Source organism: Bipolaris maydis (assembly GCF_028858645.1).
Source record: "Bipolaris maydis strain C4 unplaced genomic scaffold PSV08scaffold_3, whole genome shotgun sequence".
NCBI lineage: Eukaryota > Fungi > Ascomycota > Dothideomycetes > Pleosporales > Pleosporaceae > Bipolaris > Bipolaris maydis.
In genome coordinates this window covers 2,418,110-2,440,356 of record NW_027093859.1, presented here as the reverse complement: position 1 = coordinate 2,440,356, position 22,247 = coordinate 2,418,110, and the positions used below count along the sequence as shown (strand labels likewise).

The window sequence follows — 22,247 nt, the reverse complement described above, 5'->3', positions numbered from 1 at the left end:
GATTAGAGTTGATCAAATGAGGTGTGCTGTGAAATGTTGTCACGCTTGTGGTTTTGTGGGCTGGCGAACCCCCGCGATTTGCCCCTCAGTACGTAGTTGGAAATTTTTGAACCTCAGCTCTAATACTCTGGAGTCGCTCAGCCACTGTGACGATGACAGAAGAAGATAGTAATTACGACTCGATGAATCGTATAACCGAGCTTACTATGCACAAGTGTCTGGGTGCATACTGCCCGATGACATATTGTTTACCCCGCCAATCATTTGGAGCAGGCATTACGGGAACGTTCGGGCTTATCGATAGTAGCACTACATACATTCATTCCCCACCTTTCTCCTCTCCGCATATCCAATTCGCAAGATGATTCAAGCTGCAAAGATTCTCGAGCAGAGGAGCCACCTCCTACCTGGTATAGCTCTCTTCGCCTCTTTTCACCATTCGCTAACAACTGTATATAGGCAAGCTTCGAATTACGGAGCACTTCTTCCAAGTACCCCGTGACTACTGTATGTGGGGTTCAGTTTAACATACCAAGAAACAAAGCATTGGGAATTCTATAAGTAATAAATCTATTGACATTCCGAAAGCAAACCCATCCCTGGGAACAATCCAACTCTTTGCCCGTTCAGCCCTAAAAGCCGAGAAGCCTGCAGACTACACGCCAACGTCGCACCTCGAGAAAGCCAAGACACAGCTTCCATGGCTCATCTACCTACAAGGCGGTCCAGGCTTTGAATGCCAGTCACCCCAAAACGTATCTTGGACGCACACCATACTCGAAAAAGGGTACCAAGTACTCCTCCTCGACCAGCGCGGGACAGGCCTGTCAACCGCCATCAGCCAGTCGAGTCTGCAGCTAAGGGGCGATGAGAAAGTGCAGGCAGATTATATGAAGAGCTTTAGAGCCGACAGCATTGTCAAGGACTGTGAGGCTGTAAGGAAAGCACTGACAGCCGATTATCCTGAAGAGAAGAAGAAATGGAGCATCATGGGCCAGAGCTTTGGCGGTTTCTGCTGCACGACGTATCTCTCGTTTTACCCTGAAGGTGTCAAAGAAGCGTTCCTGTTTGGGGGTCTGCCACCATTAAGAGACAATGCAGACGAAGTTTATGACCGGCTATATGAACGTGTCAAGAGCAGAAACGAAGGGTACTATCAGAAATACCCGGAGGATGTGGAACGAGTCAAACGCATCGTCAAGCTGCTTTCCCGCTTTGGCGATACCACAGTGCGCGTCCAAGGCGGCGAAGGCCACCTCTCTGCACGTCGTTTCCTCCAATTGGGCATCTACTTTGGCAAACACGGCGGTTTCGACGATGTCCACAATTTCGTTCTCCGTGCGGATACTGATCTCACGCAATTCGGTCATTTGACGCGTCCGACTGTGCTCGCACTCGAAGCAGCACAGAGTTGGGACACGAACGTCATTTACGCTCTGCTCCACGAGCCTATATACTGCCAAGGCCAAGCTGCAAATTGGTCCGCTGAACGCATGCTCGAAAAATACCCCCAGTTCTCTCTCTCCCACGTTGACTCGAAAGATCCTATCTACTTTACCGGCGAGATGATTTATCCCTTCATGTTTGACTGCTATCCTGAGCTCAAGAAACTCAAGAAAGTAGGGGAGTTGCTGGCGGCAGAAAAGGACTGGCCAAAACTATACGACGTGGAGCAGCTGATGAAGAACGAGGTACCGACATACGCGGCTGTGTACATGGATGACATGTACGTAGACTTCGACTTGAGTATGGAGACGGCCAGCAAGATCAAAGGCTGCAAGCCCTTTATAACAAACATGATGTACCACAACGGCATCGGCGCAAAGACGGACGAGGTACTCAAGCAAATCTTCTCGTTGAGAGACGATGTCATAGATTAGCTTCTGCAAACGATACCGTAACTCAGCCCCTCCGCTCGTTAGCTTAGTTCAATAGAAAACACATCCAAACCTTACTTCTTCTTGTTCTTCATAATCTCCCGTGCAAGTTCCAGCTGCGCCTGCACATCAAATTTCCAAATCCAATGCAACCGCGTCGAAAAGTTCTCCTCAATCTTATCCAAGTCGTCCCCCAGCAACTCAAAATCATACACCTGCCCCGTCTCATAACTAGTCGTGACAAGCTTCTGCGTCCTCTCCCTCCTTACCTCATCAAACGTCCGAAACGCGCACATTAGCTCCTCCGTGCTGTTTGCATCTTTGATCAGGCCGGCGAGCACATGCGCGTCTTCCATACACATGCCCGCGCCGGCGCCTTGATGCGGTGTCGTTGCGTGCGCGGCATCGCCGAGCAGACAGACGCGACCCTTGGTATATGTTTCGCAAGGCGGGTGCATGAATAAAGCCCAGATATCTGGGTTTTGCATTGCCCCGATGATCTTTTGGACGTGCGGGCCCCATTCTGCAAAGTCGGCCTGCATGTCTTGTTTGGAGGTTGTGACGACCCATTTTTCCGAGTCCCAGGTTTCGCGGGAGTTGAATGCGACGACTGTGAGGGTTAGTGAGGGATTGGTATGTTTGAGAGAGGGGTGGAAAGGTAAAATACCGTTCATGATTTTGCCGTGTGAAATGGGGAATGTAAGGAGATGGCCGTGGTAGCCTAGGAACATTTGACTGTTTCTGGCGGCTTCGTCGCCGAGTAGCTCGACTGCTTCGTCCATGGGGATCAGTCCTCTGTATGCATATTTTCCCGAGAAGACAGCTTCGGAGGCAGGGTTGTCTCTTCCAAGTAGCCATTTTCTCGTCAGAGATTTGATGCCGTCACACCCAATGACGGCAGTATGCTGTGCTGTGGAACCATCTGCAAACTTGAGTACCATATCACCAGACCCATCACCCGCCTCTTCCATGTCAACAAGTCTCTTGTCAAATTTGGCCACATGATCCGGAACATCTTTGACCAACTCATCCAGAAAATGAGCTCTGTATACACCCCCGCGTTCTCCACCGGGGGGCAGAAGTATTTCAAACACCGGATCGCCTACCTTCTTGCCCTCACGCACATAACCATCTTTATCTGCCTTTCTCGCATCTCCCACGCGAACGGTAAACCAGGAATTCGCCTTGGATTCATATGCATTCCCAGTCTTGCATTTCAAAAACGCCTGGTAGATCTTTGGCGACATGTGCTCCATTGCGCGTCCTGCATTGGGCCCAAACGCCACGCCAGCACCAATTTCCCCAAAATGCGATGCGGCTTCATATATAGTGAGGGGAACGTTGTGTTGCAGGAGAGCAATGGCGAGCGCGAGACCAGATATACCACCGCCGACTATAGCCAGGGAGTAAGGTTTCGAAGGTGAGTCTGCAGATGCCATGGTCACGAGATGTATGAAGCCAAGGTCGAGGAATTGCCTTGAGCCAGGTTTTTCACGGTTGACTCACGAGCCGAAAACAAGCAAGGGTAGATGGAGAGAAGCTCAGCATGGTGTTGTCCAAGAGCTTTTTGTGGCAGCCTTTCGGACCGGTGCTTTTGCCGACGGCGGGTAAGAGCAAGGACGTCACTCACACTTTATTTAGTCGTTTGCCGTACTAGCGTCCGCAATTGCATGGGAAAGACGTCTGTACTATGTTTGACTACGGGTGAAATGTCGCGGTGGATAAGAACGCATTATGCAGCACCAGACATAGTACCGAGGTGGAGGTGCCTCGTTCCGATGCGGGGGGAAGATGTATGTGTATGGATATTCATGCCCGCGTGGGGTAGCTGGCGGCTCCGTTTCGGCATTCAGCTGTTGCGATGCTCGCTCTTCCTTGCGCCAGAGGGGCGGGATAACAAGTGTCGTCATAATAGCAGCAAAAACCACGGCTAGTCTACTGCAAACAGCATTGAACGTAGTGCAGGGGGTTTTGAACGGTTAATACATATACCAGTGTCTATTCCTGTCTGCCAAGGTGCGGTGAGTACATGGTTTTAGTGCCAGCAATCATCTGCAGTGTCGTGGTAGGGGCAACGTACAAATAAGCAGTGTACTACGCATTCGGCTAGTCCCTCAGCCAACGACACGACATCGATAACTTACTCTTATCGAAACCCTTGCTGTAAGAAACAGCCACAAGAACTGTCATTTAAATCCTCTGGGAATCCCAGAACCCGTGAGGTCTCTCCACAAAAAGAAACACTCACACCCAATAGCATGTAAGTTTTGCACTATCCGATATGTCTGGTGGGGCCCCGACAATGGTTGCTCGACATATCTCGATGGAGAGACCCTGTCAGCATTGCAAGGGGGATCCCGCTCGACGGCGTTGACACGTAGGAGGCTAGTCTGAGCACTTGGGACGGACGGGGACGGCTAGGCTTGAAAATGGGTATTAACATACAAGTTGGTAGCCTTGAGTTCCTGTTGATCGTCTACTGCAAGCACAAACTCCGATAAACCCCGATCCGCCTATGGCACCATCATATGCTGCACCGCAGCCTCCCAGCGAGGAAGGCGAAAAGCCAGTGACAGTGCTAGTCACTGGATTCGGTGTATGTTTCTATCCATGTTTCCAGCCTCTCATACCTTCTCGTCGGCCACCTTAACCAAATGGTCACGCGGTCACTCTCTATCTGCCACTTTCAACCCACTGGCCTAACAAACTCCCTCAGCCCTTCCTCACCCGCTTCCCCAAAAACTCTTCCTGGGAAATCGCCTCCACCCTCCCCAGCCTGCTTCCCTCTTCCCCCACGAATAAAACCCCAATCCACATCCATGTCCACCACGAACCCATCCGCGTCGCCTACACCGCCGTCCTCAATCTCATCCCCAACCTGCTTCCCCCACGAAATCCCATGTACCCGGTCGCAGACATAATCCTGCACATCGGACTCGCCGCAGGCCGCAATTACTACGCCATCGAGCAAGGCTCGCGGAGCCGCGGGTACGGTAGTATCGCTGATGTTGATCGTCAGCGATTCGACGACGAAAGCGCTGAAAAGCACTTTCCTGCTTCAAAATTTCCAAATACGCTGTCGACGAGTTTCGATACTGCAGATGTGCTGGCGTGTTGGAAAGAGTCCTTAAAGCCTTCTTCTTTTTCTTCGTCTTCTTCCGAAGCGAGTAGCGCGAAACGCCCAGATGTGAGGATTAGTACTGATGCGGGGAATTTCTTGTGTGGGTTTATTTATTATAACAGTCTTGCGCATTACTATAGTATTAAGGAGGATGAGCGGCCCGTTGTCTTTTTGCATGTCCCCGATTTGACGAGTAGTGAGGAGAAGATGAAGGAGGGGTGGGAGGTTACGGTTGCGTTGATTAAGGCGCTGGTGGAGAGCAGGCGTAAGGCCGGGGGTGTTATCGTGGATGGGGAGAAACGGGGCCAAGAGGCGCAGAATGGGACAGATGGAGTGCAGACGGATAACAATTTTGCTTAGATTTTACCGTCTTTTTTTTTCGACTGCAAGGTACAGTTTCCAGAGAGAAGCATTGGGTAACGAGCACCGACGTAGCGAAGACTGCAGTGGGGTTGCAGGTCACAGAATCGGGAATGAATGTTAGTGAAGCTTTGTAGGGATATCTAGCATTTAGACAGTGCAAAAAGAATGGCATCAAGGTAATCGAGGGCTGATCCTAGCTGATACGCTACCACGTGACGATACAAGGCTATATTGAGTAATATGCTCATGCGATATCATACCAGACTCAAATTGAAGTCGCCGTCTAATCAAGAATGATGCGTAGCCAGACAACATCTACATCAAAAAATCAAATGGAAATCGCTTCTGGATTGTGTAGTACTGAAAAATAAAAGGGTAATCGATCTTGAAAGCAATGACGAAAAGATCAGCGCTTTCCCCACAATCCCTGCTGAGTCTCCCTGATTCTTCGCTCTTGTTCCTGGATCATCTCTTCGGTCTGACCGTGGCCATTTCCCCTGCTGTCAATCTCCATCGGGTCGTCGGGCTCATCTGCCGGTTGTGGGATGCGCGCGTGGGGCGCCCCTCGTCGGGGTTCCGCTGATCGCTGACCGTCCATCATACCTGCAGCGCCACCAGCTCGGAGTTGGTTGATAGCGCGGATCGTGTCAATAGCAGCGTGAAGCGTGCGCCTAGCATTAAAGTTCTTTTTGACAGTTGGCAATAGATCCTCTTCACCATCAGCATTGTTCTTGCCGAGCTCGGTGATCCAGGGGTGGGAGAGAGCCTCGTGAGCGGTCATGCGCGCTGCAGGATCCACAGTCAAGCATCGACGAATGAACTCCCGCGCCGTGAGTGAGACACCTCGCCAGTATTCCAGAGGGGTAAAAGAATAGTCAGCAACCAAGATGGCCTGCATCTCTTCAAGGTTCGAGTCGCGATCAAAAGGGGTATAGCCACAGAGGAGGAAATACGTAATAACACCAATGGCCCAAATGTCACTATAAGATAGTCAGCAGTAGATCTTTCACAAAGTCGTTTTGTTCTTACACTGGCTTTCCATGACCCGTCTTCCTGAAAATTTCAGGCGCCATATAGCCTGGCGTACCGCAGGTTGTTGTGAGAACATGAAATTGCTCCTCGTCCATGATTCGAGAAAGTCCAAAATCGGCGATAAGCAAATCAGCATTGTCCTCTGGTGTTCGGAACAGCAAGTTCTCTGGCTTCAAATCTCGGTGCACGATACCGTGGTCGTGGAGATATGCGACAGCCGAAAGAGTAGCCCTGATCAGGTCGCCGGCATCGGATTCGTAGTAGTTTCCCTTGCGACAGATGCGGTCGAAGAGCTCGCCTCCAAGCGCAAGGTCGGTGACCAGATAGACTGCTCGTGTGTTAGCGCATGACGCAGAACTGAAGGAGTTGAGACAGACGGTTGTTCATCGTCTCAAAATAGTCAACGAGTGTGAGGATGTTCCTATGGCCCATGGAAACTCTCTTCAATACCGCAATCTCGTTCCTGACCTGGCACGTGTCAGTGAATGCGCCCTCCAGTATGGAGTTATTCAGTCCACCATGTGTTCTCGACCAGCCATAAGCCTCTTGTTGATGACCTTTGCGGCATAGTATCGCCCTGTATCGATGTGCACACACTCCTTCACGACCGAGTAGCTGCCTGCACCCAGAGTCTTGCCCGTCTTGTATCTGCAAGGCTGAACCTGGGGTGTTTGTGGTGCCTGTGCCCCAGACCCACCGTTGGAAGTCTTGGTGGCCATGTTTGCGCTTTAGTTGGTGTCTGAAGTGTGCGACTGACGAGTCTTTTTATAGAGCAGTGCGAGGGTGCGGTTGGGTGTTGAGGTCTTGGACTGGGTATCGACTGTGAAGCGTCGGCGTGCCCGATGGGCTTGCTATTCAATGCAGATAGCCCTGTGATGCGCGCGGCGGGGGGCCTTTTTTTGCAGTTAGATTTGATGGTATTTAATGCACTGAAAGTGCCTCCTATCGAGGCTTTTTAGTCGAGTAGAAGTGAAGCAGGCCAGGAGCTGAAAAAACAAGCTTGTCGTAATGGGCGACGGGGCCTTGCTGGGAGCTTGTAGGGAGGGGTCCACACCGAGTCCCCCACCATAATTCAACCCTAGTCGCTGCCAAGACAATCCGTATCTTGATTGGTAGCCAGGCCTACAAACCAGCCGCACTGCCGAACCTCGTAGCGAGAATAGTGTACCATAGACATTTTATAAGTTGTAGACGTTGCATGCATGCAAGCCGCGGCTTTGCGACAACCAGATTTCTATGTATTTATGCTGATCTAGTGTTCTCTAGCTTCTACCATGAACAGTCGTAGCGTCAGGTGCATCCGACAGCTAAACAAAATGCGAAAATTGTTGGGCAGAGAATGTACACATCCTCAATGCCTTACGACTTGACGAGCAAGCTGTTGCAGTCCATGTCCTCCGGCTGTTGGAGGCCCATGACCGCAAGAACCGTAGGCGCTACATCGCCCAGTACACCGTCAGTCTTCTTCAGGCTCCAGCCCTCAGGCGCGTTGGCCATGACAAACGGCACCTTGTTGGTTGTGTGGGAAGTCTTGGGCGTGCCCTCTTCAGTGAGCATCTCCTCAGCGTTACTGTCAATCTGTCAGCTTCTTCCTTCTGTGCACTAAACAGGATGCTTCAACTTACCCGTGGTCGGCAGTAACAAACAAGACATATCCGCTCTCCTTGCACTGGTCGTACACCTTCTTGATGGCCTTATCCGTCTCCGTGCACGCCTCAATGGCTGCCTTGTATACTCCAGTGTGGCCAACCATATCTGGTGGAGCAAAGTTGTTCATGAGGAACTCAAACTTACCAGTTCGGATACGCTCGCAGAGCTTGTCGGCAACCGCCATTGCGCTCATCTTGGGCTCCAGATCGTACGTGGCCACCTTTGGTGATGGTACCATCTCGCGCTCCTCGTTCTCGAATTGCTTCTCAACACCGCCGTTGAAGAAAAACGTGACATGAGCATACTTCTCCGTCTCTGCAACGTGACACTGCTTCACGCCTTGCTTACCCAGTGTCTCAGCAAGAACATCCATCATACGTTGGGGTTCAAAGGCAATGTTGAATGTGTATTTGGGGTTGTACGATGTCATGGTGGTGAGGTGGATATTCTTGGGGTATGGGAAATCGGGCTTCGGCGAGCGGTCGAAATCGCCCAGCAGTTGGGTAATCTCACGCACACGATCTGAACGGTAGTTGAAGAAGAAGACAGTGTCGTCATCTAGACGGACAAATCAGCAAGAGGACATGTAGGTACTCCATCTAGTCACTTACCTTGTATTCTCCGCTCCTTTCCTCCTACAATAATGGGCTTCAAGAACTCGTCGTTTTCGCCCTTTTCGTAGCGCTCCTTGATAGTAGCCACTGGATCGCTGCTGTCTTCGCCCTCTCCGGTAACGAGACCTTTCATTCCCAGTTCAACACGGTCCCAGCGCTTGTCACGGTCCATGATGTAGTAACGACCGACCACTGTTGCGATCTCGCCGAGACCAATCTCCTTGGTCGCCTTGAGCAGAGTCTCCATGTACCCCACAGCCGACTTGGGGTCGGTGTCTCGGCCATCTCCGAAAAAGTGGATGTATGCCTTGGGGACGCCCTGTTGCTTCGCTACCTTGAGGAGAGCGATGAGGTGGTCCATGTGGGAATGTACGCCTCCGTCCGAAACGAGACCGCAGAAGTGCAGCCTTCCGTTTCCGTCAATGGCGCGCTGGAACGACTTCTTGATGTTTTCGACATCCTTGAGCTTGTCGTTCTTGATGGTCTGTCCGATTCTGACTGAGTCCTGCCACACAACGCGTCCCGCGCCGATGTTCAAGTGGCCGACTTCGCTGTTGCCCATCAGGCCCTCGGGAAGACCGACTGCGAGGGACGAGGCTTCCAACTCAGTGTATCCCTGTGCAGTTTTCGAGCCTTGCCGCGCAAACTCGTCCATGGTAGGGGTATCTGCTGCAAGAATGGCATCGCCATCTTTGCGCGACTTCTCAGTCGCAACACCCCAGCCGTCAATGACGATGAGGACGGCCTTTTGGTCGACCTTGGCCATGATTGTGAACTAACCAGGAAACTTGATATAAAAGAGGATGAGGAATCCGAAAACAAAGTTGGATAAGGGGGACTGAATGGCGCGAAGGAAAAGATGCTGAATTTAGTTATCGGCGGAGGGGCAGAGTTGGTGGGGCTAAGTCGGCCTTGGAGTTTGGAAAAAGCATGGGCGACCAACGTCACCCCATCTCCTTCTCGCAGCGACCAATGCAATAGCCCCCCACAACCCGCGGCCGGAACCTCGTCTCGGCCTCCCTTCAATACGCGACACGATTCGCGCAGATCCGGTGAATACTGTGATCGCCAGAAAACACGTGTTGTCCAAGAAAGCGACTGCGATAGAGTTGGAGTGAGGAAACTATCCAATCAGCGCCCTCGGGTGAAGCCATCACCTCTGTCCGGTCAACACCACGCTAGTAGACACGTCTATCCAGATAATACTCTTGGAAATCTGTAGACATGTCGGCAGCAGCGACACCCTACGCCCCTGCATCGGCGCGAGCCTCAGTCCCGCCCACAGGTGCAGCCACGCCAGCCCATCCACCCCCGGCTTCCGCAACCGCACCAGTACCCCCTGCGCCCTCTGCCTTTGACGTCCTGCCCGACCTCCATAAGCTACTCAAGCGCATCCTCGAGACATCAGCTCAGCCGCCACCTGCTACTCCCACGCCAGCGCAGCTCTCGCCAGACGGGCCCCTGGAAATCCAGCATGTAGCTACAGCTGCAAACGATGTCCGACTGAAGATACAAAAAGCGAGACGCGCCGTCTTGTCGTTGCCGGATATCGATCGCTCGTTAGAGGATCAGGAAGAAGAAATTGAAGATCTTGAGGCGCGCATTGCTCAGCTCAAGGCTTCACTGAAGGAGCTTGGCCAACCAGCTGCTTCAGAGGATCGAGACGGAGACCAGAGTATGACTGGGTGAGATGCCGCCGGAACTACAATTGATCCAATCTAGGACCGATGTCTGTCGATTGTATGGATGCGCTTGATCTAGCACTTATTCAGAACTCGTGGTATGTGGACATGAGCATGGGCGATGTGCCTGGTAGAGCCAGAGCTAACGTGTTGAATAGATACAAAATACCCTTTATGAACAACGAATGGTTCTCGAGATGGCCCTCCGTTGGCTGAAAGCAGCAAGAAACAATCTCCAAGCTCTCGCATAATGCACCTACACGCTACGTGTATCAGCGGCTGACAATCATGTCGTAACCTTAGGTGGAAGACGTCAAGTTTAATTTAGACGCCCCCGTGTGTCAGACGACTTGTTCTCCATGATCTCCGTCAAACGTAAAATTTAGAAGAAGTTAAAGCATAGAATAGTGGTAGAAGAGGAAAGTGCGTGAACGATAGGGCTAGTAGTAATTAGTCCGTAGATATCAACAAATGCAGTGCACACATGACAATCGTGATCACCAGCATACACCTCAAGCTCGAATCAAAGTTTTATTATTTCATATGGGTATGTCACCACTACTCGTCCAGCATAGTTGTACTCCAAACACCCTAAGAAGACCCTTTAGACTCATCCCTACGAACGCGTAGGCAGATATGCACCACCCGCAAGCACCAAATTCATCCTTGTAAACTGGACCTTGTACACGGGACTATCCTTCGTAGGAAACACACTGATTTGATCCGCCGACACACCCGTCTCCTTAGTCGCCTTCTTTCCTGTAACCGTCGTGCCACTGGCGCCCTTTGTCGTCATCGCGCCATCTGTCTTCGCAGTGACACCGTCGGCAGCCTTATCGCTGGTTTCCTGTAGTACGTCCCAGACACGAACCGTCTTGTCGGCACCGGCAGAGACAAGGACGCTCGACTCCACACTCCAGGAGAGAGACCAGATACCGCCTTTGCCATGACCACGCATGCGCTTGCGCCTGCGGCCTGTTTCGAGGGTCCAAAGGATGATGTTGCCGGCGTCATCTGCAGAGGCGAGCGTCTTTCCGTCGGGAGAGCAAGATATAGCTGTGACGTTGCCGGTGTGTCCGGTAAAGAGGCGCAGACAGTTACCGCCGGCGATGTGCCACATACGGACTGTGCGGTCGCACGAGCCTGTGAAGACATAGAGGTTATTAGGGTGGAAAGTAACGCAGTCGACGTCGTTGTCATGGCCGACATAGATGCGAAGAGGTTCAATGTGGTCAGTCGACCACAGACGCGCGGTGCGGTCGTTTGAGCCTGTGAGGAAGTAGTGGCCATAGGGTCCCCATTGGAGATCCCAGATGGGGTTATCGTGACCACGGTACGCAACAAGGCAGGTGTACGTATCCAAAGACCATAGACGAACTGTCTTGTCTTCTGAGCACGAGAGGAGACATTCAGAGTTTGTAGGAGGGCCAGAGGGATACGGGTTGGCGGTTGAGGGGGAAAAGGCAACCGCATAGACAGGACCTGAGTGACCGATCAATCGCCTAGAAGATGATGGCTGCATGTCTGGATTATCATTTGGTGAAGTGAGAGGGCTACCGTCCATGGACCAGACGCGGATGTACGACTCGCTCATGCCGGCAGCGACGAGTTTGTTGTCCCCAGAAAAATCTATGCAGTTGATGCTACCGTACTGTTAGTGGTGCATCTCATAGCCTCAAAACTCAACAACCTACCTGTCGTATGTGTTATGAAAAGTATACATGGTAACACTAACAGCAGGCCCAACTCCGCCGGTTCTTCCCTCCATCTTGTATCGGTCTCGGTGCTCAATAATCTTTTGGACCTCCATAGAGACATCACGGGCGAGTGACGGGGGCAAAGGGACGAACTCGCGCGAGGGTCCATCCTCTGTTGGCTCCCGCTTGATACGTTGCTCAAACTCATCCAGCAAACTTGGTTGGCCCGGCCTTGGCGCAGCTTTGGCATCTTCCTCTTGCAGAGCAGCACGGACATCGTCCTGTAGTTCCGCCTCCTGAGGGTAAGCGCCCAATTGCAGTCTTATTCGCGCAGCATCTGCCTCGGGGTCATGGCGTGCTGTGAGTGGGTGACCAGGGGCGTGTCCTGGGATGCCCTCGTCCTCTGCAGGGAGCTCATCATCGCCGTGTCCGCTAGCAAGAATCGCCGCTATACTCTTCTCTGCAGTCGCTGTCCTATCAACCGTGACAATATTAAGGTGTTCGCGGATGACATCTATTATTGTCGACCCGCCGTCAAAGTGCTTAGATTCAAGGAATTGGATAAGATTGAAGAACGGCATTGTCGTCAACGTTATTCGGTACTTGTTGTCGAGGTAAAGTTTTGCTATTCTGCTCTCCTGCAAATGAGACTGTAACCGCACTTGGCGGAGCGTCTTGACATCCTCGTCGTGGTCGCGCTCAAACAAGCCCTGGTATGCGGCGAAGAATGTCTCTGCGTCTTTGGTGTAAAAGTCGCGTACCAAGTCTAAGAAGGAATAGACAAAGACTGGCCATAACAGCTTCCGCAGCTCTGGTCTATATAGATCCAGGTTGTCCTCTGTATATTTGCGCAGCAGCTCGAATGACTTTGTGTACTTTGCGCCGCCGGCTTCGGTACTCTGAGCGGTAAGAGGCTGTCCGTTGGCTTGTGGTTCGGACTCCTTGCGGAGCATTGCTTCGGTGCGGACATAGCCCTTCTTTGAGAGATACTCCAATACCTTTGGTAGAAGTCAGCAATGTCGAACTGAACATGTAAAGAAGACACTCGCTTTGTCACGCGAATTAGTAGGAATTGTGCGGCTTTGACCAAACGCAAGGCCAATCCTAGTTGACGACTTTGATGCACCGTCCATGATGTACGACGAAACGTGCAAAGAGAATACCTGCTGATTTGGGCAAACTAAATTGTAGTAAGTTGACCTTACTCCAAGGTCACGCACTAAGTCCAAGACTAAGCCTCTGAGGTAAAGGCATAGCGTAGATGAGTGAATAGTGTCAATGAGCAAAGGCGACGTCGCAACCCTGCAACAAGCGCAACGCATTCATCTGTCATGGCCGCACACCCGTACGATAGTGTACTGAAGATAGGGGGAGGAGGGGCAGGGAGCAAGGGGAGGTGTCACCTACGATTTGATTAAGATTCTGCTGTGACTGCGGTCCCGACGAGCCTGGCGGTGGAGGGCCACCCTGCGGTGGCATGGCTGCATGTGGTGGTAGACCTGCACTTGGAGGTCCATTTCCTACACTCATAGCCCTTACAGGCCCGGGCCCTTGGGGGGGCCCTGACATGGCTGCGTGATTCCTTCTCTTCTATGCCGGCGCGCAGCTATTCCTTCGCTCCGTTGTGCTCCAGTGGCAGTCGCAATGGTCGTCAATAGTCGTATGCGGGGCTTGATTGTCGCTTCTTAGTCGCTAGGCTGTTTTGAGTGTATCGACGCGTGAAGATTGATTCTCGGTGGGCAGATCGCGTCTGGAGCATACCAGGACGTCACCTGGGCGGGCCGTGTTGCGGAGCGCAGGACGGAGGTGAGGTTCGCTTCCTAGGCTGCCAAGATGTGGCGGTGCGATTGTGGGGCTTGAGCTTCCCCGGCTCCAACCACTCTAACATTACAACCACAAAAAGTCCCACCTGGCGTCAAGCTTGCAGATAGCCCGCCATGTCTGCTCAAGCCGATCAACAGGGTGTAACGGATACGATGCAGCAATCCGATAATGCCACCTCTGCTGAAAAGACATCTGAAGAACCAAAGACTTATCGCCAAATCGCCGCTGAACATATCGATACCCTCAATGAAATCAACCATCAAATCCCCAAACTGCTCAAATACTTCGCAACTGCCCTGTCCCAGTTGACCAACGACCCAATTCCCTTTCAGCATGACGCTATGCAATGCGAACCCGGAACCCTAGAAGCGCGCAAAGAAGCCTTCCGCATCAATGCCCTCTTCTGTGGCACATCATGTGAGATTATCAGGCAAGAGTTGGTGAAGCAGATCAACGCTCTCGAAAGGTACAAGGTCATACCGAAAAGTCACCCCAAGTTTGCCGTCACTCAAAGCCAAGCGCGCAAAGGGAAGGAGGAAGAAAGCGAGGTTGTAGATCCGGAGAAGGATGTCAAGAACGGTGGATATGGCGACTTTGATGTGGGCGTGCTGAACGCAAGGGCAAGCTCTGGCCAGGTTGGTGCTGAGGATGTACTAGACCGAGCTAGGGCAATATTACAAGAGTTGCAAAAGCGGACTGGAGGAGCGACCAGTGCCGACGACATGGTTATCGACGAGTGAGAATATCGAGAACATGTCTGAGAGACTTCTTCTCAGAAAAGATCATAACAGTACATGTCTCGCGACTAGGAGCCGCCCAGGCTTAATGTCCCGAACGTCGAAACCCAAACGTTCGTAACTGTTGCAATTCACGAAGGAACGCGGCAAAACTAAACAAACGTATGACCTCCGAACGCGGATGATGCGTGGAAGAAGAGCGGTCTCATTCACGGCACCAAATCCGGTCTAGACTCAGAGGAGCTCCCTGCCCAGCTCCATATCCAATGTCATACCGCACCTTGAATCCGCATTCTCTCTCAGGTAGCACATAGCAAACTTGAATCCCCTTACATTGAACAGGGCGTTTTGGTCACATAATGTACAATACTGGTAACTTCCGATCTGACAGCACCTTTCCCGCATTCCCAAATGCTTTTCAGGATATCAAAGCTTGCTTCATGACCGCGATGTCTTCCGGTGTGGTACGACAACACCCTCCAATCAAACCCGCGCCAGCATCTCTCCACTCTTCTGTTTTCTTTGCCAGCGTCGAACCTTCCGTCCGCTTCCCCTCCCATTCTCTCGCTTTTGCGTTCCACTGCTCGCCAGAATTTGGATATACCACCATTGTCCCCTCCTTCACAAGCGGTTTCAACTCCTGGAGAGCAACGAGAGCAACATCATCAGGGACGCAGTTGAACCCCAAAGAAACGACTTGCTCCACACCTTTGAAGAGTGCAACAATTTCAGATAAGGGTGTTCCGTCGCTGATATGGCTACCATCTCGAAGTGTGAAACTGAACCAGGCTTCTGAAGAAGGAAACTCAGAGGTAAGAAGGTCGATGAGCGCTTCGGTCTCGGCCTTTGATGGGATTGTCTCGCATGCCAGAATATCCACGCCGGCTTCGACGAGCGCTTGGATGCGTCCACGGTGGAAGTCCTTCATCTTTTCCTTTGGCACGACGTAGTCTCCTCGATACTCGGAACCATCTGCCAGGAAAGCGCCATATGGTCCTACGCTTCCTGCGACAAATAATTTGTCTTGGACATCTGCATTAGCTTCCGTGATGTATTGGCTTCTCGCTTCCTGAGCGAGTTCCACGCTCTTTTTGACCACACTCTTGGCATCTTGCTCGCTCAATCCCAAATGTTTGACTAAACCGTCAAGGGAGGCTTGATACGATGCAGTAATTGCCACGTTCGCGCCTGCACGGTAGTAGTCTACATGGGTCTTCCTGATGAGTGAGGGGTTGGCAATTAGAATTTCAGCGGACCACAACGCCCCGGAAATGTTTGCACCCAATGTTTCGAGATAGGTTGCGAGCGCACCATCCAATATGATTGGCATGCCTTCGGCGATCAAGTTGGAGATCTTGAGTCGGGATTGGCCTTGATTTGTCATTTTGGCCAGTTAAAAAATCTAGGCCTCTTGGAGAAGGAGGATTGTGTTGTAAGACGGATGTTGGGGGAACTGAGTTCATTCAATCTAGTGCGATCGGCAGCGGTTAGAACGATTATTGGTTACTTAGGTCTTCCCCACTGCCGGTAAGAAGCTTTGCTTTCAAAAATCGGAAATAGGTGATGCCTATCTTGCTGAGTCACATGTATTGCGCCATCGCCTGAGTGGCTGTATTCTAATGCGAGAAAAATATGTCCGGTCTAGCGGTGAATGTGAGGGGTAGGACCGACCATCCTGTGTGGGGCCGTCGGTTGACGCGTTGGGGAATATCGCGACATATGCTTTGCGAACGCGACATATAATTAGTTCAAATATCAGCGCGTCCGTTATCTTCTTCGGTGTGCCGCTGACAGTGGAAGCTCCGAGATCTTGATCTACGCCTGGCTCAGCAGTAACTTTTGATTGCCCCCAATAGCTCTTTGGCTTACTTGGAAACAGTTGGGTAACAACGGTCAACCACAAAGATGGCGCGTTCCTTTACATCTTCCGGCCTGGTCTATCAAGAGACAATGACATCCGTCTGTTCAATGGTGCCCAAATGGACAACTGATTCCCGGGGTAAGCGAGTCGATCCTACCAAGTTTCAACATCCACGTTGTGATAGTCTGTATTCCATGGCACTCCGTGCATGCATCTGGAATATCCACAACATGGAGCCCGGCGCTCTACAATGGCTTGGATGGTGGTACGCAAGTCGCCTTTATATCCAGCTCAAATCAACGTGCGTCACGGATCTCATGAACAGCCTCAATCGTACAATGATTGACCTACACACAGAGATACGCTTACCTTCCATGCGTGGAACGCGTTTAGAAAAGCCTACCCAGAAGAAGTTGATCACCATGTGACATTCTGGGTCCAGGACCGGGATCTTGCATCAATGCAGTATCTCTCTGTGGTTGATCGTCTATCTAAACTCGATGTTAGCATGCTTACCTTTCTTTGCGTGCGCACTCTCAATCTTTCGATTGATCATCTCATTGCACTTACCAAGATCAAAAATCTTGCGGTGCTTGTGCTCGAAAATGGGACGAACTCTTGGCACAATACCATGCAAAAGCCAACCGTCGACATGATACGGGATTGGGGCCGTAGCGTTGGTGAAAGTGGCTCATTTACGAAGCTAAGGGCACTTGTGTTGAGCGGATATGACATATCGCATATCAACTCTGTTCTCAAGAGCATCTCTTCGTTTCCCGCCTTGAACCTCTTTGGACTCGATGGTTTGTTCATCCAATCCGGAGTTGACTGTTGGGGAGATTGGACCAACCATCTTCCGAAATGGTAATCAAGTGCACCAAATATTGATGGGATTGTTATTAACGTGAATTGAAACAGCACAAAGTCTAGCAAACTATCACCGGAAACTATCTGGGAAACCAACACAACTACCACAGCATGCAAAATGCGCCAGCTTTACCAAGTCTCACTAGAAATTGCCCAATCGGAAGCAGGTCAAATGACTGGTGGCCGATCCATTTCTATGTTGTACCTCCAGGCCCGAGACTCTGTTCCCAGATGTCACACTGAATGGTTCCACCGAGAGTTGCAAGACGAATCTGATACAAAGACCAAGCGTGCACAAGATGAAGAGCACCGAGATCGAAGAGAGACCTATGGCAAAAAGCGGAAGATCCGAGATAGGAATAAGGTCGGCATGGAGTCTCTTCTCGGAAGTTTCATGTAGTCAGAAGGCTTTATGGAAAGTTCCATATAGGTCAGACAACATGATTCTAAGCTCACTATGCATCCGCTCATACTAAACATAGCTTTACACATGACACGACCAAGGATTACGCTATTATGAAGTAATGGCAACTGACGAGCTAAGCCCCATCGAATCGGAAAGACATACGCGTTATGAGAAATAGATAATTACCCTTACAAGCCGGAATACATAAGACTCATGGTGCTGCTGATAGTTTGCATGGGCAGTGGGATCCGGTCTTGAAATGCGGATTTTCTTGGGTTTTGATGAACTCCGCCAGAAATTGTTAAAGTTTCTGCTTCGGAGAAAGCGATAGAGAATTTGTTGAGCGTGTTAGTGAGAAGCAGAGGGTTAGACGAAATTGGGGGTGATCATTAAGGTTAATTCCCACTCAAGAGAATGACCGCATCTATCATTCATCTCTGCCTTCAAGCAAAGGATGCGTATCTTAGTATTTGAGGAGGCTGAGGGCCAGCCAGCGAATTCAGAGCCTTCTATTCCAACCCTGATTTAGAAGGGAAAGATTTGTCTACAAGATTCACATCGTCTAGAGATTCAAATGGACAGCTACCTCATTCGCAATCAAAGATATGTCATGTGACATGCCGCACTTTCGCTCATTGTTCTGGTGGCTTCATCATGCTGCCAAAGATGTGCGTACAAAAGTGCTTGTCATCGAAGCTCCAGATCCAAGTACGTACTCGAACCTGCCTAGTCTTTCAACGTAGGGCAGTACGTTTGTTGTTGACGGCAGCGCACTTTCCTTACACCCAACTCAACACAATGCGCTTGCTTGAGTTACCTGCATCTTGGCGTCATTACTTCGCCCATAAATATTGGCCTCAACGCTCAATTTCTCTTCTTTCTGCACCGACTTCCTACACTCGTTACCGCCCATCCATCCACCCCCAGCAATCGGCTCAGGTCCTTTGGTCTCTTGCTACCTTTGTCCATCAACTGCACCTTCTAAACCCCTCTCGCTCCTCCGGCTACTCTCTCCGTCGTCATGAGGTTGACCCAGCTTGTCACCCTCTTTGGAGGTGCTGTAATTGCAGTCCAGCCTCTTGTAGCTCCTCGTAAGTACTCTCCAACAGCACTGCCTGGCAAGCAGCCACTTCGTGGGACCTTCAATTCCTCCCTTCAGATCATCAGACTTTTGATTCGGAATGCAACACATCTGACATGCCACCAGATGGCCAGCGTGCCCTGAACGACACACACTCCACGGTTTTCATGGTCACGTCCACGTACCTGGTCTCCGAGATCTGCACCGATGTTGCGAGATGCCCTCCTTATACCACCGAGGTCCAGACTTCTGTCATTCACGTCACCGACACGACCACTGTCTGCCTTCTTTCTTCTACACCTTCTGAGTACGGACCTCCGGTTTCTGCTACTACAGCTTTGTCAATTACCAGCTCGGTCTATCCCACTGAGTCAGGGATCTCGGTTAGCATCATACCAGGTTCTTACATCTCTGTGTATCCGGGTGTCAGTATCTATCCACAAACCAGTGTCTTGATTACAGATGTCACTTCCTCAAGTGTGTACGTGTCGCCGACTGTTACAACCTCTCAGCCGTCCATATCAGTCAGTCACGTTCCCACCCCCAAACCGAGTGCATCAATCTCATACACGGCCACAAGCACTCCGGTGGTAAGCATGTCCAGTGCGGCTTCGTCGGTCTCAATCACGGGCACTGTCGGTACTTCATACTCGGTATCTTCGGTAGGCTCGAGCTCTGTTGGCTACTCAAGTGCGTACGTCTCGCCTCCTGCCGTCTCGGTAGTGCCGTCATACGCAGACTCTAGCTTGGTTGCTACTTTTAGTTCGTCGGCAGTCTCTCACTCATACCCTGGTCCCAACACTCCCAGCAGCTTAGCGGGTACCTCGACGACTGATTTAGTCTCGGTCCCTACTTATGTCTTTGATACTACTTCAATGCCAGGATATGTTCTGTCTTATACAGCCACACCATCGAGCAGCAATAACAATGCACTATCTGCTTCTTCTACAGCATCATACCCGGGGGCCAGCTTTGTAAGTTCATATTCGGAAGGGTACGTTGTTTCCACAGGCAGTACCATTGCGCCAATTTATCCCACGGTTCCTTCACCAACTTGGCCATCCTCGAGCAGGTATACGACACTATCTGGTTCTCTCAGCCCTTGGTCGCCGACATACCCCAGCTCCACTGTACTCGAGAGCACGAATGTGATTACCAGCTATCACATCCATCTGTCCACATCCTATGCTACTGCATCGATTTCTTCTGGTGGCTCCGGCAACTACACCGAGACCAGCGCTCAGACTATCCCCACATATGTTCCATCAGGCGTCTCCACTGGCCTTTCGGGATCTGGGTAAGTCTTTGAGAGCCACTCTGCATCGTGTTCGTACTTGCTTACTCTCCAACTAGGCATCCATACCCTTACGCCAGCGCAAACGGATCGGTTATTGGCCCTTTGCCCAGCTACATGGAGGTTCCTTTCAACACAGGACATCGCATTGGGACAGGGAGATGGTGTGGCACAGTGATTGTCCTGGTTCTTTGCCTTGCCAGCCGGGCATAGGTCGGCCAAGTGACGTGTTCAAATAGTCTCACAGATGATGAGGAAGGTATGCTTATGTGATGGGGAGTCGGCCTGATGAGGTATTCTTGCATCACCTACGACACGTATTCTAGGGCAGCCTGGCTCTGTATACATAGTGAGGAGGTGCTCTTAGGGGGTAACGGGACAGTGGCATAATCTTTCTCAGGAGTGTTCGTTAACTTGACAGAGGTTTTTGCAGATATGTTAGCAGTTAAGGTAGCCGCCATTAGAGTAGCACGTCATCTACGATACGATTACTAAGACTATTCAAGACTGTTTGTGGTGCATAGTGATTATAATTGTAAGCCTTGACAAAGAGGGACTTGTTGTCTTGCTATGAGAATGAATTTCATGACTGGATGTTGACAGCAGTTAGGACATCTTGCAAGGAGACAGCCTTTTCCTCTGGCACTATGTCGGACCATACGTGATCGGGGATGCGTTTATCCTCTGGGATGGTGCTAAAGTGAGGACTCGGCTCAGCCTTGAGCCACTTGAAGTCATCAATCTGGTCCCACAGATTAGGCGATTCCGATATTTGAGGCGTCACCTGTCCATTGGTCAGTTTCTGAACAAAACTACTCCCAAACTCTTCTACTTCTCTGGGATTTTTGCAAAAAGAAAAGCTTACATAACACCCCGGCAACGGCGCAAACCTCAATGCCTCGCAGTCTTCGAAAATCGGGCGACTGGCACTGTGCAGATAGATATCTACGTTCTTGCTGTCGTGCATGCGGAACTGGCGACACGATGTCACGATTACGCTATTGGTCACGTGTGTGATATGGATGGGACCTGCGACGTGGCCGCAGAGTATGAGGCTGTTTTTGATACTGCGGAGGTAGAGGGTTGCGAGTGGTTTTGTGCTGGTGGTGAGATTGACGATGCAGTTGGTCAGGTGGGATACTGTAGGCGAGTTTGTGGCGGAGGGGACTGAGGCGAGGGTTATGCGGGTTGAGGATTTGTGGGTGAGATGGGATGGAGTATCGTCTTGTTGGAGTGATGGTGGTGGGATGGAAGTACTTGTTGGTTCTCTTGCGGGTGCTGGAGCGCTAGATGCGGCTGCGGCTTCTTTCCTTTTGTTTTTGAAGCTGAATTTCTTGGGAGGGTCGAAGGCGTTCCTGATGGTTTGGAGTTTTTCAGAGAGAGATTTTATGGCCTGTTTTGTATGCGTCAGCGTGTTAGTTTCTTTTTTACAGAGTTTGGGCATCTTGTTCTCTATTCGGCATTTATTTTCTCTTTTGACAGATTGAAACTTTCATACCTCACTGTATGTCCGCTGGTCATATGCGGGCAAGTAACTCGACGCGTCCATGACATCGTGTGACAGGCGATCTATACCCGCCAGACACTGCTCTATGGCTTCGTTGCGCTCACGGCTTGCAGCTGGTGTGTCCGGAAGGGAAGAAATCTGGGATCCAAGGGCTGGGCTGGGATGTTAGGGGCGTTGCATAGAGTGCACGGCAGCGTCATTCTCACATGCGACATCGTCTTGAAATTTACGGTAAAAGGTTTCTTTTAGGTTGCTTTCGGACATTGTGGGCGGGTTGGTGCCGAGTATGTCTCTATGAAGGAACGGTGTCTGTAGGAAGAAGGCGGCAGGGTGAAAACCAAACACAATTAATTAGGCAGCAAGTGTTCGTGATAGAGATGGTGTGAGGGTGTCAAGGGATGAAATGGTGGGGCGGTGCAGGAATCACTTTGCGAGGAAAACATAGTGCAAAACGTCTCCAAGTTAGTACAAATTTGATATGCAAGATGTTATTTGAAAATGGAAAGCATTGGATTCCAAGCGCTTGCTTGAATACTAGCCCACAGTACACGCATTGTAGGTGACGAGAGGGAACGCGTGGGATGGGAGCTACCCCGCGTTCCATCCAATAGCGTTCCGCGCATTATCCGACGTA

At 50.9% G+C, this 22,247-nt stretch overlaps 12 protein-coding genes across 12 annotated transcripts; 6 read left to right on the top strand and 6 right to left on the bottom strand.

The window, feature by feature from the left end:
* The first annotated feature begins 271 nt into the window (after positions 1 to 271).
* Positions 272 to 2,053, top strand: PSV08DRAFT_218484 (Alpha/Beta hydrolase protein). The gene is made up of 3 exons (XM_014222244.1): positions 272 to 410; positions 460 to 507; positions 589 to 2,053. Exons 1-3 carry the CDS (start codon positions 362 to 364, stop codon positions 1,878 to 1,880), a joined length of 1,389 nt encoding a protein of 462 aa, XP_014077719.1. The 5' UTR covers positions 272 to 361; the 3' UTR covers positions 1,881 to 2,053.
* PSV08DRAFT_31602 (uncharacterized protein) lies at positions 1,916 to 3,397 on the bottom strand. Its single transcript, XM_014222243.2, has 2 exons — positions 2,545 to 3,397; positions 1,916 to 2,487 (listed from the first exon to the last, which is right to left on the bottom strand). Exons 1-2 carry the CDS (start codon positions 3,314 to 3,316, stop codon positions 1,952 to 1,954), a joined length of 1,308 nt encoding a protein of 435 aa, XP_014077718.1. The 5' UTR covers positions 3,317 to 3,397; the 3' UTR covers positions 1,916 to 1,951.
* Positions 3,398 to 4,060: 663 nt separating this feature from the next.
* Positions 4,061 to 5,548, top strand: PSV08DRAFT_31600 (uncharacterized protein). Its single transcript, XM_014222242.2, has 3 exons — positions 4,061 to 4,137; positions 4,333 to 4,473; positions 4,594 to 5,548. Exons 2-3 carry the CDS (start codon positions 4,393 to 4,395, stop codon positions 5,356 to 5,358), a joined length of 846 nt encoding a protein of 281 aa, XP_014077717.1. The 5' UTR covers positions 4,061 to 4,137; positions 4,333 to 4,392; the 3' UTR covers positions 5,359 to 5,548.
* An 8-nt stretch (positions 5,549 to 5,556) lies between these two features.
* PSV08DRAFT_278224 (kinase-like domain-containing protein) lies at positions 5,557 to 7,413 on the bottom strand. The gene is made up of 4 exons (XM_014222241.2): positions 6,912 to 7,413; positions 6,771 to 6,861; positions 6,391 to 6,721; positions 5,557 to 6,341 (listed from the first exon to the last, which is right to left on the bottom strand). Exons 1-4 carry the CDS (start codon positions 7,110 to 7,112, stop codon positions 5,768 to 5,770), a joined length of 1,197 nt encoding a protein of 398 aa, XP_014077716.1. The 5' UTR covers positions 7,113 to 7,413; the 3' UTR covers positions 5,557 to 5,767.
* Positions 7,414 to 7,589: 176 nt separating this feature from the next.
* PSV08DRAFT_197735 (BPG-independent protein) lies at positions 7,590 to 9,543 on the bottom strand. The gene is made up of 3 exons (XM_014222240.1): positions 8,655 to 9,543; positions 8,019 to 8,601; positions 7,590 to 7,963 (listed from the first exon to the last, which is right to left on the bottom strand). The coding sequence occupies exons 1-3, from the start codon at positions 9,421 to 9,423 to the stop codon at positions 7,753 to 7,755; spliced, it is 1,563 nt and encodes a 520-aa protein (XP_014077715.1). The 5' UTR covers positions 9,424 to 9,543; the 3' UTR covers positions 7,590 to 7,752.
* A 338-nt stretch (positions 9,544 to 9,881) lies between these two features.
* Positions 9,882 to 10,440, top strand: PSV08DRAFT_386705 (RNA polymerase II transcription mediator complex subunit 9-domain-containing protein; the record flags this gene model as incomplete). The annotated part of the gene is made up of 1 exon (XM_014222239.2): positions 9,882 to 10,440. The coding sequence occupies one exon, from the start codon at positions 9,882 to 9,884 to the stop codon at positions 10,344 to 10,346; it is 465 nt and encodes a 154-aa protein (XP_014077714.1). The 3' UTR covers positions 10,347 to 10,440.
* Positions 10,441 to 10,955: 515 nt separating this feature from the next.
* On the bottom strand, positions 10,956 to 13,605 carry PSV08DRAFT_408184 (WD40-repeat-containing domain protein; the record flags this gene model as incomplete). Its single annotated transcript, XM_014222238.1, has 3 exons — positions 10,956 to 11,982; positions 12,034 to 13,034; positions 13,444 to 13,605. 3 exons carry the CDS (start codon positions 13,603 to 13,605, stop codon positions 10,956 to 10,958), a joined length of 2,190 nt encoding a protein of 729 aa, XP_014077713.1.
* Positions 13,606 to 13,927: 322 nt separating this feature from the next.
* PSV08DRAFT_278193 (uncharacterized protein) lies at positions 13,928 to 14,881 on the top strand. Its single transcript, XM_014222237.2, has one exon. It carries the CDS (start codon positions 13,974 to 13,976, stop codon positions 14,598 to 14,600), a length of 627 nt encoding a protein of 208 aa, XP_014077712.1. The 5' UTR covers positions 13,928 to 13,973; the 3' UTR covers positions 14,601 to 14,881.
* Positions 14,882 to 14,908: 27 nt separating this feature from the next.
* PSV08DRAFT_278177 (Homocysteine S-methyltransferase) lies at positions 14,909 to 16,126 on the bottom strand. The gene has a single exon (XM_014222236.1). It carries the CDS (start codon positions 15,979 to 15,981, stop codon positions 15,016 to 15,018), a length of 966 nt encoding a protein of 321 aa, XP_014077711.1. The 5' UTR covers positions 15,982 to 16,126; the 3' UTR covers positions 14,909 to 15,015.
* A 376-nt stretch (positions 16,127 to 16,502) lies between these two features.
* PSV08DRAFT_386700 (uncharacterized protein) lies at positions 16,503 to 17,725 on the top strand (the record flags this gene model as incomplete). The annotated part of the gene is made up of 3 exons (XM_014222235.2): positions 16,503 to 16,759; positions 16,816 to 17,322; positions 17,377 to 17,725. 3 exons carry the CDS (start codon positions 16,503 to 16,505, stop codon positions 17,723 to 17,725), a joined length of 1,113 nt encoding a protein of 370 aa, XP_014077710.2.
* Positions 17,726 to 18,752: 1,027 nt separating this feature from the next.
* Positions 18,753 to 20,319, top strand: PSV08DRAFT_348945 (uncharacterized protein; the record flags this gene model as incomplete). Its single annotated transcript, XM_014222234.1, has 3 exons — positions 18,753 to 18,822; positions 18,939 to 20,109; positions 20,166 to 20,319. 3 exons carry the CDS (start codon positions 18,753 to 18,755, stop codon positions 20,317 to 20,319), a joined length of 1,395 nt encoding a protein of 464 aa, XP_014077709.1.
* Positions 20,320 to 20,539: 220 nt separating this feature from the next.
* Positions 20,540 to 22,006, bottom strand: PSV08DRAFT_218463 (tubulin binding cofactor C-domain-containing protein). Its single transcript, XM_014222233.2, has 4 exons — positions 21,820 to 22,006; positions 21,605 to 21,765; positions 20,972 to 21,499; positions 20,540 to 20,890 (listed from the first exon to the last, which is right to left on the bottom strand). The coding sequence occupies exons 1-4, from the start codon at positions 21,875 to 21,877 to the stop codon at positions 20,690 to 20,692; spliced, it is 948 nt and encodes a 315-aa protein (XP_014077708.1). The 5' UTR covers positions 21,878 to 22,006; the 3' UTR covers positions 20,540 to 20,689.
* Between the last annotated feature and the right edge of the window lie 241 nt (positions 22,007 to 22,247).

What these genes read in the sequence shown, in the direction of transcription:
- PSV08DRAFT_278224 (XM_014222241.2), bottom strand. Translation starts at nt 7,112, where the DNA reads ATGGCCACCAAGACTTCCAACGGTGGGTCTGGGGCACAGGCACCACAA. An exon ending in TGGCTGGTCGAGAACACATG is followed by an intron (nt 6,862 to 6,911) that starts GTGGACTGAATA and finishes GACACGTGCCAG; the next exon opens with GTCAGGAACGAGATTGCGGT. An exon ending in ACGGGTCATGGAAAGCCAGT is followed by an intron (nt 6,342 to 6,390) that starts GTAAGAACAAAA and finishes ACTATCTTATAG; the next exon opens with TGACATTTGGGCCATTGGTG.
- PSV08DRAFT_218484 (XM_014222244.1), top strand. Translation starts at nt 362, where the DNA reads ATGATTCAAGCTGCAAAGATTCTCGAGCAGAGGAGCCACCTCCTACCT. An exon ending in GAGGAGCCACCTCCTACCTG is followed by an intron (nt 411 to 459) that starts GTATAGCTCTCT and finishes AACTGTATATAG; the next exon opens with GCAAGCTTCGAATTACGGAG. An exon ending in CCAAGTACCCCGTGACTACT is followed by an intron (nt 508 to 588) that starts GTATGTGGGGTT and finishes ACATTCCGAAAG; the next exon opens with CAAACCCATCCCTGGGAACA.
- PSV08DRAFT_278177 (XM_014222236.1), bottom strand. Translation starts at nt 15,981, where the DNA reads ATGACAAATCAAGGCCAATCCCGACTCAAGATCTCCAACTTGATCGCC.
- PSV08DRAFT_278193 (XM_014222237.2), top strand. Translation starts at nt 13,974, where the DNA reads ATGTCTGCTCAAGCCGATCAACAGGGTGTAACGGATACGATGCAGCAA.
- PSV08DRAFT_31600 (XM_014222242.2), top strand. Translation starts at nt 4,393, where the DNA reads ATGGCACCATCATATGCTGCACCGCAGCCTCCCAGCGAGGAAGGCGAA. An exon ending in TGCTAGTCACTGGATTCGGT is followed by an intron (nt 4,474 to 4,593) that starts GTATGTTTCTAT and finishes AAACTCCCTCAG; the next exon opens with CCCTTCCTCACCCGCTTCCC.
- PSV08DRAFT_197735 (XM_014222240.1), bottom strand. Translation starts at nt 9,423, where the DNA reads ATGGCCAAGGTCGACCAAAAGGCCGTCCTCATCGTCATTGACGGCTGG. An exon ending in AAAGGAGCGGAGAATACAAG is followed by an intron (nt 8,602 to 8,654) that starts GTAAGTGACTAG and finishes TTGTCCGTCTAG; the next exon opens with ATGACGACACTGTCTTCTTC. An exon ending in TTTGTTACTGCCGACCACGG is followed by an intron (nt 7,964 to 8,018) that starts GTAAGTTGAAGC and finishes ACAGATTGACAG; the next exon opens with TAACGCTGAGGAGATGCTCA.
- PSV08DRAFT_218463 (XM_014222233.2), bottom strand. Translation starts at nt 21,877, where the DNA reads ATGTCCGAAAGCAACCTAAAAGAAACCTTTTACCGTAAATTTCAAGAC. An exon ending in ATTTCAAGACGATGTCGCAT is followed by an intron (nt 21,766 to 21,819) that starts GTGAGAATGACG and finishes ATCCCAGCCCAG; the next exon opens with CCCTTGGATCCCAGATTTCT. An exon ending in ACCAGCGGACATACAGTGAG is followed by an intron (nt 21,500 to 21,604) that starts GTATGAAAGTTT and finishes CATACAAAACAG; the next exon opens with GCCATAAAATCTCTCTCTGA.
- PSV08DRAFT_31602 (XM_014222243.2), bottom strand. Translation starts at nt 3,316, where the DNA reads ATGGCATCTGCAGACTCACCTTCGAAACCTTACTCCCTGGCTATAGTC. An exon ending in ACACGGCAAAATCATGAACG is followed by an intron (nt 2,488 to 2,544) that starts GTATTTTACCTT and finishes TAACCCTCACAG; the next exon opens with TCGTCGCATTCAACTCCCGC.